The following is a 20,123-nucleotide window of genomic DNA, read 5'->3' on the forward strand; positions in this document are numbered from 1 at the left end:
TTTTTTTTCTTCTGTCCAGTAGTAGCTCATTAAGCGACATTAAGCTGCCTATTTTGACATATGCAGCCTAATAAAATCAAAATTTGATAATAAAATAATTTATTGTCATTTTCTTGACAATAAGTGGTAATAAGATCATTTTGATCAGTGTTAAAGGTGTTTTTTTTTACCTCATTAAGCTTTTTTAGAATGTCCCCAAATCGCCAAAATGATTGCTTGAACTTTAATTTTCGTGAAAGTTGGGGGTTGTTGGTTGGCTTGTTGAAATTACCAACACAATGTGTTTACACCTTCAAGCCACATGAGGGAGCAAACATTTTGTTTGTCTTAGAAATGGTCGGTTCACCTATTCAAGCTACAACATCAGTGCTAAATGCAGAAATGGCTATGAAAAATGTGGGTTGTGTGGCCTGGTGCTGCTGTGAGAGTTATTACTTTAATGTTACAATATCAGTTTTGACAGTTTATTTGCCTCGTTTTCCAGGAGGCTGAAGAGAGAGAGGCTTGTCAGCAAATGACTCTTTGCGACAGTCAGGGATGGAAAATTCCACATTTCTCCCAGAGATGTAAATAACCAAGACAGCAGTGTTCTTGGCGAGGGGGGGATTCCAGTAACATCGTAGTATCTATGTACCACTTAAGAACAAAATGATTCACCATTTTTACAAAGGAAAGCAAAACACATTTATCAAAGTTTGTGTTTCTTTCTTTCTTTCTTTCTTTCTTTCTTTTAATCTATCAATTATTCCTCTCCATCCTCTTTTCTTTAGGATCCCAGAAAGCGGTTCGGGGAGTCCCTTGGCGCCCTATCTGGAGGCAGGCTAAGCATCTCCAGGATGTCCTGCATCAACCTGCAGCTGGCCCTTACTGTGGCTTTGCGGTTCTCTGCTGTGAGGCGTCAGTTCGGACCCAAGAACGGAGAGGAGGTCCCTCTCCTGGAGTACCAGCTGCAGGTACCACATGAAGATCGGAAGTTTTCTTGCGGGCAGGGCAGGCTAGACTGGGCTGGTACAGTGGTGGTGTATCATTTTCCAACCTTTTTTAGAATTTAATATATGGGCTTGAAGAAACGTCGGCCCATTGCTCCTTGCAAAGTTGCTTCATCTCAGTGACGTTAGTGATGAGCTCCTCAGTTCCTCAGTTCCCAGTTCTGTTGGATAAGGGTTTGGACTTTGGCTGGCTATTTCTGAAACACTGAATTTCTTCTCCTTTAACCGTTCTTTGGTAGACCGACTTGTGTGTTTAAGGTCGCGTTGCTGCTTGAACCACATCTGTCCAGAGAAAATTCTTCCAATAACCTTCTGGTTCAGCCAAGTGATCTTTAGCAAACTTAAGACAGGCAGCAATGTTCTTTTGGAGAGCAGTGGCTACCTCCTTGCCCTTGTTCCATGTTTGCTTGATGGTGGACCCATGAACAGTGACATTAGCCCATGCAAGAAAGGCCTGCAGATCTCAAGACTTTAGCCTGGGGTTCTTTGTGACCTGGAATCTTCTACGCCTTGCTTTTTGTGATTTTTTGTTTGACCACCACTCCAAGGGAGGGCAACAATTGTGTTGTATTTTCTCAACTTCTACACTATCTGCCTGACAGCGGACTGGTGGAGCCCAAACTCTTTAGAAATTATTCTATAACCTTTTCCAGCCTGTTGAGCAACGATGACTCTTTTTCTAAGGTCCTCAGGTCCTCCTTTGAGGCATGGTGTGCTCTGGTATACATTTAATATTTCTATTAATGATAAATGACCACACTTTTGTAGTAAAGACCCATCTTTACTTTTTTTAAGTAAGGTAGTGCCAGCCAAGCTTACACCTTATTGTCATCCCATTGTTTGCAACACATGACACTTCACTTAAGTAAATGGATAATACAAGAGGTTCACATACTTTGTACGACATTTAATGTTGGTTCATAATTGGGGATTCAAGCTCCTGGGGCTTCTTGTAAAATTCCCAGAAATGTTTGTTTCCTAGAATGTTTAGTTCTACAGAAATGCTTGCGCAATTACCCGTGAGATGGTAAATGATAGCAACATGAAATTTGGCACATGCACAGATATTCTCTTGCAAATGGTTCACAAACTAAAATGATCCAGATCGGTCAAATGGTGGCGCTTTAATTAAAAGTCAAGTCAAGTCACACTTTATTTATAAAGTGCATTTCATATCACAATGTGCTTTACAGAGAAATACAATCAAAGAAAATATACAGTATAACATGTCTGTGCAATCATAAGAACAGTCAGTGCAGAATAAACAAATCACAGACACACGGACACACACACACACACACACACACACACACACACACACACACACACACACACACACACACAGAATTTTGTCAGAGACTGTAATGAACAGCAAGGTTTTTAACCTGGTTTTAAAAGTGGTCAGTGTGGGGGCCTCTCTCAGGTCCTCAGGTAGGATGTTCTTTCTACTTGGGGCATAGATACAGAAGGCAGCCTCCCCTGCTCTAGAGTTAGTACGAGGGATGGTAAAAAGACCACTGCCTGTGGACCTGAGAGTTCTTGCTGGTTTGTGTATAATGAGCATTTATTTTATATACTGAGGTGCAAGGCCATTTATAGCTTTATGTACAGGTAGCAGAACCTTATAATCAATCCTAGTTTTAACAGGGAGCCAATGTAGAGATCTAAGAAAAGGTGTGATGTGTTCAAACTTTTTTGTCCCAGTGAGAACGTGTGCAGTCGCATTTTGGATTAACTGTAGCCGAGGCACAGCTGATTTTGGGAGGCGGGTGAATAGGCCATTACAGTAGTCTAATCTACTTGTTATGAATGCGTAGATTAATTGGAGTCTGCTTTTGACAGGAAGACTCTTAATTTTGAAATGTTTTTTAGATGGTAGAAGGCTGATTTTGTCATGTGATTGATATAGCTCTTAAAATTTGGATCACCGTCTATGATTACACAAAGATTTCTGGCTTCATTCTTGCTCTCCAGAGACAGTGATCTGAGATGAGCTGCAATTTTCTGTCCCTGAGCTTTTGCACCAAAGATGAGTATTTCTGTTTTATCTTTGTTCAGTTGTAAAAAGTTCTGTGACATCCATACATTAATATCATTAATACACTGAGTGAGGTAGTTTTAGGGGAGTAGGTCATCAGGAGATAGGGATATGTACAGTTGTGAATCATCTGCATAATTATGGTAATTTATTTTGTGTTTCTTTATAATATGTGCAAGTGGAAGCATATAGAGATTAAACAATAATGGTCCAAAAATCGAACCTTGGGACACTCCACATAATAATATCCACTATGTTCAAGACAAAATCTCCAATGGACACAAATAACTGCATGTCCTGTAGGTAGGTTCTGAACCAGTTTAGAACCGGCCAGGTAGGCCAACCCATTTTTTTAATCTCTCCAATAAAATATGATGGTCAACAATGTCAAAGGCAGCTCTGAGATCCAGGAGCAGAAGAACAGATCGTTTTTTAGAAACAGTATTTATATGCAGATCATTCACAACTTTAGTGCTGTGTCTGTGTTCTATGGTGAGTTTGAAAACCAGATTGATCAACAGTGGAAAAGAGGACTTTACCATTGTTGATATTTTCATGAATGTTTTTTGAGAAGAAGGACTGTCTGGCCTGTTTAATTTCTATGTCGTATTGATTGAGTCTATCCTTGTAAATTTCATGGTGAACCTAAAGTTTTGTTTTTCTCCATTTTGGTTCTGCTTGGCGACACTCTCTCTTAAGCTGCCTAACAACTGCTCAATTTCTCCACGGAGCTTTTTGTTTTTCTGTTTTGAGTTTTAACAGGTGCAATGTTATCAATGATATTTTGTATTTTTGAGTTGAAGTTGTTCGCAGGATCCTCAGTTGATGATGCCATGAACAGCGATAACTCATTTACAATTCTCTTAAAGGTTTCAATGGTTTTATCGTTAATGATGTGTTTTTCTAATTGTCCCCCTCTGTTGTACAGGAAAGCAGACACGTCAAAAAATATGCAATAGCGATCTGAAATAGCAACCTCCATGACACAGCGTACAGTGATATCAAGTCCTTTTGATATTTTGATAAGTCCAGAGGATGCCCCTTATTGTGGATGGGTCCAGAAAAACATGCTGAGTGAGGTCAAATGCCTCCAACAGGCCAATGAAGTGTTGAGCATCTGGGCCTGTTTGATTGTCAACACGAATATTAAAATCACCTGAGATTATTACACAATCATAATCAGTGGAGACCTTGGATACTATTTCAGAGAATTCATCAAGAAAGCCACATTTAGATTTTGGTGGCCAATGGGCTGCGATGATTTATAAAAACAGAGCACTGCAGTTTATGGACAAAGCAATGTGTTCAAAAAACGTGAATTCCCGAAGGGGGATTTCCTTGCAGCTGTAACTATCAGAGAAGACAGCAGCTATTCCACCATCTCTCTTATCAGTTCTATGGGTTTGGATGAATTTGAAATTAGGAGGTGTTGTCTCAATGAGTGAGACTTTGCCATTTCTGTCCAGCCAGTCTCAGTCAGTAGAGTGAAATCCAGGTTATGGGTACTTCTCAGAACATTAACTAAAAATGATGTATTTGTTACGATCTGACATTTAATAAAGCCATTTTTATTGTTCTGGGTTCATGGCTTTGTGGGGGACTCAAAGTTGAAGTTCAAACTGGTAATAAATTGTTTAGATTCCTGTATGTTACAGGGAAGTTACGTGATTTGGGTCTATAGTTTATAATTACAGGAATTTGTAAAGCAGATTGACAGTCATTAATGTTCGTAGAGTACCACTACCACTACCAAATATCAGTAGTGAAGACAAGATTTCAACGTAAGTTCCATGTTCATGGCGAGGAGAAATCAAAAATTTGATATTTAACAAGGCCATAACGAGGGCTGTGACAATATGAAAAAATTAAATATTGTGCTCTTTTTTTTAATTGGAATTTAAAGTCAATTTATGCTATTTAAAAACATGTACAAACAACATCAACTGTATGGGCATTAATTAATCTAACTCCCAACTGCTTACTTCACGCTTCTTTCTTTAAGTCTGTGTATTGTGTGTGTGTATGTATTCAATTGAACGCTATCTTTAGATATCACAAGTACTGAAGCCTAGAAATAATTAGTCAACTCGGATTTTTCAAGTCGAATAGTCTTTTTAGTTTTGTTTTGTTTGGCCTTTCAGTGTGCGTTACAATAGCAGGATAAAACAGAAAGAACCTTCCAAAAATGTACAGGGATAACATTTCAACAAGAAATTAGAAATTAGGGGAGTCATAAATACATTTTTTATGTGTGAATCCTCCCCCATTTATTTAATATGGGGGATGCGTGCGGTGCACAAAGCTGAAGTTACAAGCAGAGCAACTCAAAAGTTTTGTTGCTCCAGAAGGCCTTGAACATAGGATGGAAGACAGTTAATGATGATAACTCAACAATGATGATCATGTTTATATTTCACATCACACACCATATTCACTCCTGTAACTTTCACCAGCAAAAAAATGAAATACAAAAAAATATATTATTTTATTTATTACGCCAGCTGCAGGTACTCCCTGGGAAAAACGAAACAAACCTGATGAATGAAACAACCAGGGAGATTCCGGTTGTTTCATTTATCATGTTGAAACTTATCGGCCCGTGATCGGAAATTACAATAGGGTGGATTTCAGGATTAGTGATTCGCTAGAAACTTTGGTGGGGTGGTGAATAATATGTGTATTCTCTAAAATGTGGGTTATTTGATCGCCAACAATCCCCAAGAGCAAGATCACTCATGTATTGTTTTATAGTGTCCGACGAATGCCAGGATTTGTGAATATTTCTGGCTTGAGAACGGTCTAAATTTAGATCCAGTACAGTGTTGAAGTCTCCTTCCAATATGATAATTGATTCAGAGAATTCTAAGAGTTTTGAAAATATATTGTGAAAGAAATTTGGGTCATCCTCATTGGGGCCATAAATATTAGCTATGGGTAATTTGATGTTACCTAAAATCCCATTAATCATTATGAAACGCCCTTCTAGGTCTGATATTGTGGTTTCATTTTGATATGGGATACTTTTATTGATCAATATAGAGACGCCTCTTTTTTTTTAGTTGTATGATGCGGAAAAAATCTGATCAATCCATTTAGCTTTGAGTTTGAGGTGCTCAGATGCAGTGAGGTGGGTTTCTTGCAGTAGACAGAAGCTGGGGTTCAACTTGGTGAGGTGAGTTAGGATTTTGCTACGTTTAGCAGGTGAGCCCAAGCCTCTCACATTCCAACTAACAAACTTAATGGGTGTCATTGAAGCTAGTTAGGGGGTGATGGCACAGTGCATCCAAGGCAATAGCTATACTACCGTTCCCATGCTTTTAGATTAGTCGGAAATGTCCTCCTTTACATTCCTTTTCACTGCCATAGTATTGTAGGAAGTTTGTAGGGATACATAACTACACAAACAAATGACAAGTAGACAAAGATAAACATAGAACATCGCCGGATTAGACGTACATAAAGTGAAAGACAGTATAGAGTGAGAGTGATAGGAGAAGTAAGGAGAGAGGAATTAGGGAGGTGAGATGATGAGAGAAGTATGGAGGGGGAATTAGGAAGGTGAAGCGATATTTTAAATCGGGGAGTTTCAGGGTGGTGTGGAGAAAGTCTTTCATCATATTATCTGGGGACTCGGTGTTGTTCTCTGGGATCCCAGAAAAGATGAGGTTGTCCCGCATTCCTGCAGGATTGTATATCCAGGATTTACATTTACATTTACATTTAGTCATTTAGCAGACGCTTTTATCCAAAGCGACTTACAAGGGAGAATAACATTCAAGCTACATTGCGATAGTCTCTTTCATTATTTTATTAGATTTTTTTTACAACTTCCATCTCCGCTGTGATGCGCTTCGTGGAGGTTTTTAGATCTGCGTTGTCTTTTTGCATCCCGCCGACTGTGCGGTGCAGGAAATCAAGACTAGCTTTGATCTTGGTAACGTCTCGGAGAAGTGGACCAAGCATGTCCAGCTTCCTGTTAATCTCATCCAAGACACTCACCTCTACAGCACCCGGTATGAGATCGTCTGTGTCCGTTGCTGAGTCAGTCTTCTTCCTTTTCGTGGTTGCTCCCCGGCCTGCTGCGCCCCTGGATCACTCCGGTCGCAACTCGCCTATCTCTCCCAGTGCCAACACTCATACTCAGCACATACACCACACAATAGACCGAGGGCTTGCGGGATGGCGGGGTGCAGGCTATGTGTGTGGGGGTGCGGCGGGCAGCTGCCATCTTGCCTGTCACGCTCCTGCCCAAGCATGCTTCTCGTCCGTCCCAAAATTTTAATTCCACTCACATTAGCTTCGAACGCACGCGCATTGGCACACCAATCCTACTCCAAACAACACTCCATCGTACCAGGGTCTGTGAGACAGGAGGGGTGCGAGGGATTTGGGTGCGACCTGCCTGAAGGACTCGCACCCCCAGCCCCGCAATTTTAACTGCAGTTACCAACAGCACACATTGAGCACTGGGGTTTTCCGGGGTGGCCGGTCGCTGGCAGGTCGGTGTGGGGGCGTGGTTGGCCAGGGGGCTGGGGGTGGCGAAGGGCCTGTATACCTGGTGGCCTGCCGGCATCGCCGGGGGGGGTGTAACATCGAGGTGCCCCGCCCTGGACACTTGCTGCTACGTGTATGGTCACTTGGCACTCACGCCGGGCGGGGCGCCTGGTCGGCTGCGGTGGGGCGGGACCCCCGGCCTTGTGCGGGGCGTGGGTGTTCGTGGGGGTCTTGCCAGCCTGCCCATGGGGCGGGTGGCTCGGGCGGGGTGTCGGTCTTTCACCACGGGGCCGTGATCTGGGCCTGCAGTCTGTGCCTTGCGCCCGTGGCCCGATTTCTGTGCCGGCGACTGCGTCTTGTGCCTGCGCCCGGGGGTTCAAGATTCAAGATTTTTATTTGTCACATTGGTTGGTTGTATGTGTGCGCCCCTTGGGTGCAGGGCCTCCTCGTGCTCCCTAGGACTTGGTCATGCTCCACGGCCCTCTGGCTTCTCTGGGGGCCCGGGGGTCTTCCGTGGACGCAGGGCGGGGTACCCGGGGATCTCCTGCAGGCCGGGGTTGTGGAGTTCGGGGGGCTTCGGGGGCCCTTGCGCTGCTTGGAGGCGCCACAACATAATACCGACCTTCTACACCAGTACCAATGGGGATCATGTACGGGTCATGTACACTCACCGGTGGACATCTTACACACACACACACCCACGCACGCATGCACACACGCACACATGCACACACGCACCCCTGCTTGGAGTGCACCCCAGCAACTGGGGGTGCTTTATTTACTGCCACGGGACCAGTTGTAGTTCCAGTTTTCCTGAACCTAATTCAGTTTTTCAATACATGTTGTTGTCAAATGTTCATGTTTTTGTGTAAATGTTGTTTGTTTCTATGTTTATTTGTCTCACCATGGTGATTCTCCCCCTCTTGGAGTAGTGATCAGTTGCTTATAGATCCAAACATGATCTACCAACCCCCAACCACCACCAACCCCCCCCAAAGAGGGGGGTTGGTGGTGGCTCTCCATTACCAAAACTGTGCTCTTGTCATTCTACAGGGCATCCACAGGACAGAGTTATTGCAGTAGTTCTCGATGATTTAAGAATTAATAAAGAGTTGCATTGCAGGTTGAGAACTTGAACTCCACTTGCAGACTAACTCTGTCCTGGATGCAAATGGCATTCAAATACCCTGTGTTGTATGCCCAGCATGCTGACAGCACAGGTAAAACAAATGTGATTAGTGGAATTTCACGAAACCTGCTGTACATGCTTTATAGACTATTATAAGTCGAAATATGCGGTTTAGTTGTTATCGTTAAATACCTGGGCATATTTACGTATGGCCAATCACATGATGGCTTATAACTCAAGTTGGGTTAAGGCAATAATCATGACACGAGGGTAACATGTTAAGACTACTATGTGTTAGTGACTGTTTAGTGACTGACTGTTAGTGTAAATATTACATGTCTGTGGACACCTTTAATATTTATCCAGCATGTGGCAGTATTGTGGTGATCACTCTGATCCTTTGACCAGTCATCTAAATTCTTGGAACCCTTTAGGACTAACCCTTTGGAACTTCCCTCACAGCTTGCACCATAAGATCTAAATGAGCTATATTTTATAATGTTTTTTTGTGTTTTTGGAGTTTATGAAAATCTGATCCCAGGTTATTGTCAAATGTATGAAGCAATTCAGAGAATTCTAGAGGGTTCACAATCTTTCCAGCACACTGTAGATGAGCAGTTGCCTTAGGGGGTACTCGACTAACTACTGCGGACTTGTAGCTTTATTTTTTTTTATTCAGTATTGAAGAAAAATGGATGAAATCTGGAATGCTTTTAAAACTGGATTTTGTTTAAAGCAACTTGGAAAGTTTCAAATAATATTTAGATGTGTGTGTGTCTTTCACCTCAATTCATATTAACTTCAGATGACAATAATTGACTGCAAGGAATAGTTCAAAGTGCAAGTCTGTCTTTCTTGTGAGCAAGGAAGGGGTAAAAGGAGAGAACAGAAGAAGCATTCACCTAGAGATGTCTGTAAACAGCAGTGTATCTCAAAAGTCCCATATACCTTATTTCCTCAAGTAGTGACTGGGGCCTTTATTTACCTCTTCTGCAGAGGGTACAAGGCCTTTATTTGAAGCAGGCTTATATTAAAGGTAGGCTTTTAAAAAAAATCAAATTCCCTCCGTTTAACAAGTCTGTTGATTTATATTTTTGTATGAATTTCGAATCAATTTTCTGTCTGGGTGGCATGCCATGCAAACACACGTATGTTGAAAAAAGAGAGAGCATGTAGCTACCATAATGTGGCACTAGCTGACTGGGGAAATTGTTTTCCAGGTTCGCATTGAACACACCACTTCCTGCTTGGAACAGTGGAGAGCGAGCGCACTCAGAGCGGGGCTTTTGCCCCATGAAGCGATCTGCGATCTGCTATGCATCAGTAGGGAATGGTGTAAATCTACAATAAAAACACACTGTTTTTATTTGCTTTGTTTGGGAGTAGAGCACCGCACTGGAACAGCACTGCAGCTCCATTCAGTTTTTGCCCCGGTCTTTATTTGAGGCAGGCTTTTATTTGATCGTGTAGACCACGCCCCTAGCGGTTATTTGAGGCCCGGTTTTTATTTGACTAATGGATTATATTTTAGGAACTACAGTAATTAATATAAATCCATAATCTGCCACTGACTTTGAACAGTGGAGTAGGTTGAAACATTGCATGCAAGTATATAAAAAAAAAAAGGGGCTTGGTACACTGTAGGCTATGACTTAAGTAAAGTCTATATATATCGCTTACCTCAACAATGAACTAGCTTTTAGCTAGCTAGCCTAGAACAATACTCTGTTTATCGATAATTTATAGCCTTAACTAGTCGTTTTATTGAGCACTTTTTATTTCAAGCAAATTTGCATCTGTAGTCCCTGGACAGGGAGTGCAAACAAGACATACAGTCACAATCGAATATGATACAATACAGTACATAATGCAATGCAATAATACACACATGCAAATCCAACAGTGTACAATAGTTGATTTACAAGATTATAGCTAAACAAGGCACTTGTGTTGTATATTTCAATTTGCTACTTATTTAGCCAGGAAAGCAGTGAAAGTCGCTGGAGAGTGGGTAAATGATCTATGATTATAGAAGCTACCGCTGAAAATGAGTGGCATTGTGAGTAATTAGAGGTATTGCGGCGGGGAACATAAACATTCTATGTTGGGTGAAACATTTCCCTATCCCTTTAAAAAGGAAAGCAGCTAGATAGACATGGGTTAATTCTGTGTGTGTGTGTGTGTGTGTGTGTGTGTGTGTGTGTGTGTGTGTGTGTGTGTGTGTGTTTACAGCAATGGCGGCTACTCCCCTATCTTGCGGCAGTGTATGCCATAAATAGCTACTTCAAATTCTCCTTCACAAAATTTGGGGAATTCTCGAGTGGACAGATGATGAAGAACAAGGACCAGAGCCACGTGAGTAAGCCAAAGGTGGAGAAGACAAAACCAAGATGGCTGTGGGGGCTTCATAGTCCCACTTACACTGTGAACCGTAGAACAACTTGTACTTTTCATAAAAAAAAATGCCTGTTTCCTCGCCAGCATGATGGTTGAGGTCGTCAAAAGGGAGCAGACTCCATTCGTCCATGGAAATGAATTGGGTTGAAAGTGTTTCCTGTGTCCAGGCGGAGCTGGGGCGTGAGATCCACGCAGTGTCCTGCGCTATAAAGCCTCTGGGATCCTGGACCGCTCAGAAGGGGATTCAAGAGTGCAGAGAGGCATGCGGTGGACACGGATACCTTTCCAGTAAGCCTCACTTTCTCTCTCTCTTACACACACGCACGCATGCACGCACGGACACGCATATATATACAGTATATATATATACTTTCATGCACACTTTTCTACAATAACTTTTGAAAGCGCTCCACTCTAGCAAAAAAAAGCAGCCAGACTGCAGCTGCCTTTTAAGACTTACGCTGTGTCCAGAATGGTATACTACAAATAACATTCTACATACATTCTCTTACATAATACATACTATTTTGTGTGAGTAAAAAAACTCCTTAGACACGCTGCACCGTAACTTTCAGCCATTTGCGGGTTGATGGCGACACTCTATAGAGTTACTGAAGCTATGTAACTCCAGTTCTATGAAGGAGGCATAGCCCTTGAGGGGTATGGTGGTGGTATATATCCAATCCTGCATAGTGGAACTACTGAAATTCATCATGTGCACTTGCATCAGCCAATCAGGATGGAGCAGCATAGCCTATATAAACCACCTTTGTCCTCTAAAACCAATTCAGCAAGACTGCCAGCAGCCCAAACAGTTTCATGATGGTCAGTGCTGTCTTTGGCCCAACCGGACAAGTCCGAGGACGGAAATAAAGTCCACGCTCCGTTGTTTGGACAACCGGGCCCTCATCTGCATGGTGTCTAACTGTAGACCCAGATAGACCACCTGCTGACTGGGTGTGGGAGTGCTCTTCTCCCAGTTTATCGGGAACCCCAAGTCTGTGAGGTGTTCGATCACAAGCTTGACCGCGAGCGACTGCTAGTGCCACAGAGGGAGCCAGGATCAGGATGTCGTCCAGATATATCAGAATTCGGACCCCTTGACGACACAGTGGCAAAAGTGATGCCTCGACACAGCAGGAAAACGCAGGGAGCGAGCTTGTAGCTGAACGGTACCCTGGTGTACTTGTAGGGTATTATATAGAAATGGAGAAACCTTTTGTGTTTCGGCGCTGTCGAGATGTGGAAGAAGGGGTCGTTCACGTCGATGCTTGAAGAGTAATTACCCCCTTGGATCGCCTGCAGCAGCACTTTCACGGTGAGCATGCAAAATGGATGAGTTGTTATGTGGCAATTCAGTGTGCGTAGGAAGTGGAAGTAGTTTGAATAGAACCCCCTGTTCCGAAGCTCCGTGGGCACCACTCTCACGGCTCCCTTGCTGAGTGGAACTGCTATCTCTGCGCTCAGAGCTGCAGCCTTCTCCGGTGACATCATCATTGTCCACACAACGTCGGGGTTGGACGAAATTGCAGCACGTAACCCCCTCGCAGTGTCCTCTGCAGAACACAGCCGGGGCATATTGGCAAAGCACTCCGCCGCTGGTCGAAGCCTGACTGCAGGGACACAACCCAAGGGGGCCCCGTCATAAAAGGGATTATTGTGTGCTCCCAGGAACGTGTGCATCTCCGTGGAGTGCGATGCAGCCATAGACATGGCACGCATAGCCATGCACCCGGACCCTGGTCTCGTCGGTGGACCGGGGGTTCAGGTGCTTGTTGTGTTCTGCCAACTGAGGGGCAGTGTGTCCCGTGAGGGGCGCTGCCCTCATGCAGCTGTGGGAGTCCCAGGAGGGCACGGCACGCGCACCCGGTGAGGTACTGTGTGCAAGCAGCCTTCAGTTACATTCACCTCCTTGTGCAAGCGAAGTGAAGGATGATAGAAAGTGTTTCCCCTGGGGGTTTTTTCAGGCCTGGAGGTACGCACCGAAAAAACCCTAAACAGACGAGGCATGCAGGATGGCATATTGACGCGGTCAGCTTCAGTCAGATGGCGCAGCAGGCGTTCTGCCAAGGGATCACAAGGAGAGGATGACTTAATAAGTTTCATTTATTGCACAAAAATAAGGAGGAGGCCCATTTATTTAAATCTTCATGCAGGCCCCCAAGTGCTCTCCTTGCAGCCTGTTCCTGAAGTCTGTTTTCACCTACCCAAAGTGAAGATTTGTCATTATTTAGAAAATTCTTAAATTTAAAGATAATAGTAATTTCAAGTCACTGATAGCAGTGGCACTCACATGACGTCAAAAGTTGTGGGTATGTGTGTCAACTTGCTGTCAAGCTCAGCTGGTACCGGTTAATAAATCGATATTTGGCGTCATTTTTGGTGTTAATTTTATTTTATTTTTTTCTCGTTGGCCTAGAGGCCCAATATTTATTTATTTCATGAAGGAAAGGCTCCATGCTTCCACCATGGAGGCGGGTGGGGGTGTGAAGCGACTTGCCTTAATGCATGCTTTTAAGGGCATGGATCAGAGGACTCAGAGCTCACCGTGTGTGTGGGAGAGAGTCTGGAGTCACTCGCTTTGTTGTGTGCCCCAGGCGCTGTTGGCGAGAGGTGTCAGTTACTCAGTTACTCCCCGGCGTCACGGACGGACAACTCTAGGGCTACCGCACACAATCTGTGCCAGAGCCCCTCGTGTCAGCACGCTGAGGAAAAGCAGAGAGGGAAGAGACCTGACCATCATTTGAAGAATACTCCTAAACAACTGGATTGGAAACAAATAACAGTGTTTTTTTAACACACACTCCCTGTCAGTCCGAGAGGAGGAAACAGCCAGAATGGCTTGCATCTGGGTGAGCACCTGGGTGCACCTCCATCACGTGCTGGTGCGACAGAGGCCTGGTCCTCGTTGAACTGCTTGCAGCCAATGCCCGAAGAGAGGTGGGGACGTCCTTCCCCTCGGTGGCGTTGGGTGGTGACGGTGACGCCATCATCTCTACAGTAGCCTAGCACGTCGGCACGAGATCCATGAAGAATTCACTCCGACAGACCAGCTCGACAGCCAAGACGGAACAGAAGACGTCATGCCGGAGGCAGCATGCTCGGCTCCCAGACAGATGAGGCATTTGTCGTGGGCGTCGCCCACTACTGTCAGCCCCATGCATAAGCAGGTGGTTCTACTCGGTAGAAGAGAAACCTTCAAGACGCTGACTAAAAATCTACTCTGTGACGTTATCTTGAACTTGAACTGTAATTAGAAGGAGAGTACTCATGTATCAGTCGCTGCTGAATTGGAAAAGAGGACAAAGGGGGGCACTTCTAGGGTTGATATAGGCTGTGCTGCTCATGGGCTGAAGTGAGTGACCGTGATGAATTTCAATAGTTTGCTATGCGAGGTTGAATGTAAACCAATCGGAGCATAGCCCCAGAGGGGCAGAACTTCCTGTCATTGAACCTTTGCCGCTGTGTCCATTTTGGATGTATTTTGTACATTTAGACTCGTGAAACCGGTTGCAGTCTTGTTTTTGGCACACACTACTTCAACAATCCAGATGGCGTGGAGACTCACTCGCTGTCATTGCTTACGTGGGTTGATTTTCTGGTTTTATCTCCTTTTTCAGTGAACCGCTTGGGCGACCTCCGAGATGATAATGACCCCAACTGTACGTATGAGGGGGACAACAATGTGCTACTGCAGCAGACCAGCAAATACCTACTGTCTCTTTTTCAGGCCAAGGAGCACGGTGGGTCCCAAATCCCTTTTGTTTTTTTTCTGAACTATTTAATGCTTTTCTAGGCTGTCTGGTGCAATATAGCTATTGCAGCAAATTAACCATCTCTGGATGTGTGTGCTGCTGACATGAACCCTAATAGAAGAATAATGATCACTACCTGCAGAGGGCGGCAGTGTTCAACTGTTACCACTATAGCGTTTTGACGAGGGGTTGATAGTGTGGCTCTCATGGAGTGAGAGACAGCACAAGAATATCTTCTAGATAGAACAATATTATCATACCTCTCCTTCGAAGTCCATTCAGTGCCGTATCCACCCACTTCGAAAAGGTGCATGGGGCTAGGGAACAACTGAACGGTATCAGCTGGTACTCGTAGGTTATTCCCATAATGGCAAAGCAAAGAAACCACTTGTGTGCCGGTAGGATGGGTATTTGAAAATACGCATCCTTGAGATCGACTGAAGTAAACCAATCCCCTGGCATGATGTTACGCAGCAGACACTGTTGTCGGCATGCGGAACAGTCTCTTCACAATCAGTTTGTTGAGAGCTCGTAAATCCAGGTCTTTTTGGGAACCAAGAAGTATTGGAAATAAATGCCGGTCTGACTGTTTACTGGCGGAACAACTGATATTGCCCCCTTTCTTACTGGTGGTGCAATCTCCACTGATAAGGCAGACGCTGCCATGGTATTTGACAACACCATCTGTCTGATCCATTGAAAAGGATGGAGGTCATCGTGAACAGCAGTGCGTAACCCCGTCTGAGTGTTCTGCCTAGCCATAGCGGTTTGAGCACCTGAGACACCACTCGGGTAGTATAGGGAGAGGGTGGATGCTGCCAGCGTTTCCCATAAAGTCCTCGTAACTCTCCTTAGCCCTCACGGCCGCAGACAGGTAATGTGCCTGTCCTGCCTAAAAGCGTGGGAGAACAGCGTTGATAGTCCATCACACGGTTCCTTATCTCACTCAGACGGAAGGGTGGGAGGGCATGCTTATCAGCAGAGATTCTGTTTGCGAGACCTGCATAGTTTTCCAACTTCCTGAGTTTCTCATCTGTCTATACCGTCAGGATCTCAAGCGCTAGAAGCCCTCCCCGTGGGAATCAGCATAGAAACGCGCGGGGGCTGTTGATGTCGCAGGAGTGGGTAGCCCCGTTTGGGTCTAGCGGGGAAGCCAACTTGGAGAACTGGCCCAAGTACCTCTATTTATCACATCGCCACTTCCTTTTTCTGTAAAGGAAGAGGCAGTAAAGTCACAAGGCAAGCAGTAAGCCGCACAGCAGAATCATTGACTGCTGTGAAGACCCCCGGTGGCTTGAAGGGGATGCTCTTCCTCACTGCTGATGAGCGAATGAGCCTGTGGAGTTGTCGCGGAGCAGTTAAAGCGGGGCCACACTGACCTCCAACGCCAGGGAGATTACAGAGGCTCTGGGTGAACCCACCTTCTCATACTCATCCATGGTGTACTCCATCTGGGTTATGATGGATGAGCCGGTGGGGGTTTCACCTCGTGGAGGATGAACAGAAGGGCGGAGCAGATCCTGCTCCGGCTCCTCATCCCCTGCTCAGTACAAGGCAAGGCCTCCTGTGGAACGCTGTCATTGAAGTACAAGTGAGTGAGACGGTGGTCTCGTTGACCCTGCGGCAAGGCTGCGCACGATGTGTAGACCGCCGGATCTCCGGCTCCCTGTTTGGCGTGGAGGGAGCCCAGGCACTCGCAGCAGAGGATGTGCTGGTCTCCTGGTGACATGTATGCTGGACAACTATCCCTCCACCCAAGGGAGCCTGGCCATGAAAAGGGCCGCTCATGGTTGAAAGCTAATCTTCGGGTACTTCTTAGCTTCGTTATTTAGCGAATGGTCACTGAGGAAAATGGGGAGGATAACTGCTGGCACAGGGCCCTTTATATACCTGCTGCTATATTTATAGCAGCAGGTCACAACTGGTAGGCTGTGACCTGCTGGGGGAAAAAAATAAAAATAAAATGGCAGGGCGAGCACATGTGCTGCAGAAGCAAATAAGGACAAAGCTAGAGGGCAGAGCCTATCTGAAATAGAACAATGCGTTGAGTTTCACAGGTGGCGCACAGCTGATAGTCACTGCGCCCAGTGGTGTTTAACAGACAACACGCAAATACATTCAATGTATTTGCGAAAGAAAACATTTTATTCTTTCATTATTGTATCCAGATGGTTTTTGGATGTATCTATGGATGTAACGCATCCACCTCAGTGGGGTCTCCATAAGAAATTGTGCATCTCCGGTTGTAGATGGAGTTCCCATCAGGTCTCCGATGCAATCTGTGAATTTCTTGGACGATTACGACAGGATCATGAAGAACAGACTCACGGCGGTCACCATCGATGAGTATCAGGACTCGGCTGGTAAGTCGCACTGCAAATATTCCACATACACAGCGATGTAGTGATTTTTTTTTTTTTTTGGCTTATCTGCCTAATAACAACTCAGTGTATACAACCTTTTTGAACAGTCCCCCAGAACTGATTCCCTGATTGTATGTGTATATACTGTATATGTATGTATGTATGTATGTATGTATGTATGTATGTATGTATTTGTGTGTGTGTGTGGGTGTGTGTTTGTGTGTGTGTGTGTGTGTGTGTGTGTGTGTGTGTGTGTGTGTGTGTGTGTATACACATATATATATATATATATACATATATATTTTGCATCCTTTGAAAGTGGAGAATCAGAGCTTCCAAACAAGGTCTCACTTGTGCAAATCAAGCAAATATTTTTAAAGCTATGACTATGACGTTAATGACAAGGGTGTGGCAAACTGTGTTTCTGAGATAATCACCTCCAAAGTTTTACCCACACCAGGTTCATTCAGCCAGCTCCCAGAATGCAAATGGGGTTGGCGGACAAACAAAGCCTCATGGCTAATTAACATACTGCTCAATGGGCCAATTAAAAACAGCTCAACGACACCCAACTAATTTTGCTTTTAAAAAATGCTTTTATTTTACAGTAAGAATACACATGTTTTATAAAAGTGGAATTATTTTGGAGTTTAAAAGTACGGACAACACAACAAAATGTAGAGTCTATCAATATTATGAGTCTGTCACCAACCTCAACGGACTTCATCACGTCATCGACTTCTTCCGTTGTAACAACAGTGGGCGTATCGTCGGTCTCCTCCAGTGATTCTTGAAAATATTCCATTTCATCGTCATATTAACTTTGAAATCCGCTGTTTGAAATGTTGTCCAAGTCCAAAGTAATATCAGATTCAGCATCGCTGTCGTTCTCCGCGTCGCTGTGGGACAACTGACTATCATCGCGAAAAATGAAGTTCAGTACGCGCTGCTAAAACTGACTTGGATCTATCGCACTGGTCAGATTAAGGTCCGGAATATGATTCAGAGCTTCCGCCACCCGCTTTGCGTAATCCATAATGATATGGAGACTAAAGTTTTCACAGACAAGGGAGACCTAAACACCCCCGTGCTGCGCTTTAACCGCTGTTTCACAACAATGGCTCCGTGTGCGTAAAAGTGAGACGATTTAAAGGTTGAATTCTATCAAAATGGTTACACATTGTGGCTTTATATCACATGGAATATGGATGAATGAGCTTCACCTGGACGGTCACTTTAAAGAAAACGATGGATCGGCGTTGTTCAGTGCTGTTCAGCATCTCGGGAAGTAAACTCAGTTTCCCCATGTAATCTAACGGGAATATTTAACTCCATGGTTTAAAATTTTTCTACTATTTCCCGCCTCGACTCCTGCAACACTGTCTTAACAGGCTTGCCGGCTTGTGCGGTGAAGCCACTGCAGATGATACAGAATGCGGCGGTGCGACTGGTGCTCAACCAGCCAAAGAGGGCACACGTTACTCCGCTGCTTATCGAGCTCCACTGGTTACCTGTAGCCGCTCGCATCAAGTTCCAGTCTGTGATGCTTGCCTACAGAGTGATTGTTGGGAATGCTCCCATTTACTTAAATGCTCTTGTAAGAGCACGTTACCCCCCGATGCTGCGTTCGTCAAATGAGCATCGCCTGGCTCTGCCGGCCGTACAACCACGGCAATCCAGGCTACTCTCAATTGTAGTTCCACGTTGGTGGAACGAACTGCCAAAAACCACCAGAGCAGGGGCCTCCCTCTCTGTCTTTAAGAAGCACTTGAAGACCCAGCTCTTCAGAGAGCACCTCCTCTCCTAACTTACAATTACTTAGCACTACTTAGCAGTATTTATTTATTGTTACACTAATGTTTCTGTTGCAATGTAGCTTGAATGTTATTCTCCCTTGTAAGTCGCTTTGGATAAAAGCGTCTGCTAAATGACAAAATGTAAATGTAATGTAATGTACTATTTATAAATCAAACTCTGTTTTGAAAATATGTTGAGAGATAAAAAAACACAAAGCAACACGAATCTGGAAAAATCTAATTTTCCTTCAAGAAAGGTTTTTTCTGCTCCTGGCGATTTTAGAAATGCGCGAGGTGGTGGCTTTTGCTATGGTGAGACACAAATATTTAAGCTGCCCCGTTTGTCCCCCATGTGTTCCCTGTTTCCCGCCTTGAAGCATAAACCGTATTTGGTAAATGCACTACATTTGATCATATAGTCACCAACCTGCTTATCGAGAGCATTTCTGTCTGTTTGTAAACAGTTGTTAACTAGATTAAATAATGTGATGGTAAGTAATTATCAAATTTTCCATTAGTGTGCGTCTCTTTTCAGCTATGGAGAACATTTTCTCCCCTCCAGCCACCGCACCATCGTATGTTTGTCATTACTCCTGATTCTAACATCTCTAGTGCTTCCCGCTTTAGGCCCTGAAAGCCCTTCCAACACAGCTGCTCCCCTGCCTAAATTAGCCCTCGTAAACATACATTTTTGACAATGACTGATCTTGGCAACAAAAGTTCCAAAATTTAGGCTTTTTGCGAAAATGGTACTTTGCAAAAAGGGACATGATCATCCAGATGTAATTCTGCCTCTTTGAGATTGAGCGATAGTGTGTGTGTGTGTGTGTGTGTGTGTGTGTGTGTGTGTGTGTGTGTGTGTGTGTGTGTGTGTGTGTGTGTGTGTGTGTGTGTGTGTGTGTGTGTGTGTGTGTGTGTGTGTGTGTGTGTACAGTATATATAACTCCATTAACAGTATGTTGCGATGTCACAAGAAGGTCCATAGAGGGATGGCACATTCTCCTCCTGCTAGTTGTGCAACTACAAAACAACATTGATTCCCTATACTGGACTCCAAGAGCAGGGAAAGGGAGAACTGTTTTGAGTTTTTGTTGGAGAAAGAGACACCCACCCTTTAGTTTTATTATTACTAATCTCTACTAAAGGTGAAGTCCTTCAATTT

General features: G+C 44.3%; 1 protein-coding gene across 1 annotated transcript in view; it reads left to right on the top strand.

Moving 5' to 3' along the window:
• Positions 1 to 20,123, top strand: part of LOC307247058 (peroxisomal acyl-coenzyme A oxidase 3-like) — a 52,115-nt gene that overhangs the window by 16,708 nt on the left and 15,284 nt on the right. Inside the window, exons 9-13 of the mRNA XM_080023125.1 lie at positions 771 to 953; positions 10,883 to 11,005; positions 11,215 to 11,335; positions 14,668 to 14,790; positions 17,052 to 17,165. Coding sequence (XP_079879251.1) covers positions 771 to 953; positions 10,883 to 11,005; positions 11,215 to 11,335; positions 14,668 to 14,790; positions 17,052 to 17,165 — 664 coding nt within the window. The remainder of the gene's footprint in view (positions 1 to 770; positions 954 to 10,882; positions 11,006 to 11,214; positions 11,336 to 14,667; positions 14,791 to 17,051; positions 17,166 to 20,123) is intronic.

The sequence above is a fragment of the Zeus faber genome (assembly GCF_960531495.2).
Source record: "Zeus faber genome assembly, chromosome: 22".
Classification (NCBI taxonomy): domain Eukaryota; kingdom Metazoa; phylum Chordata; class Actinopteri; order Zeiformes; family Zeidae; genus Zeus; species Zeus faber.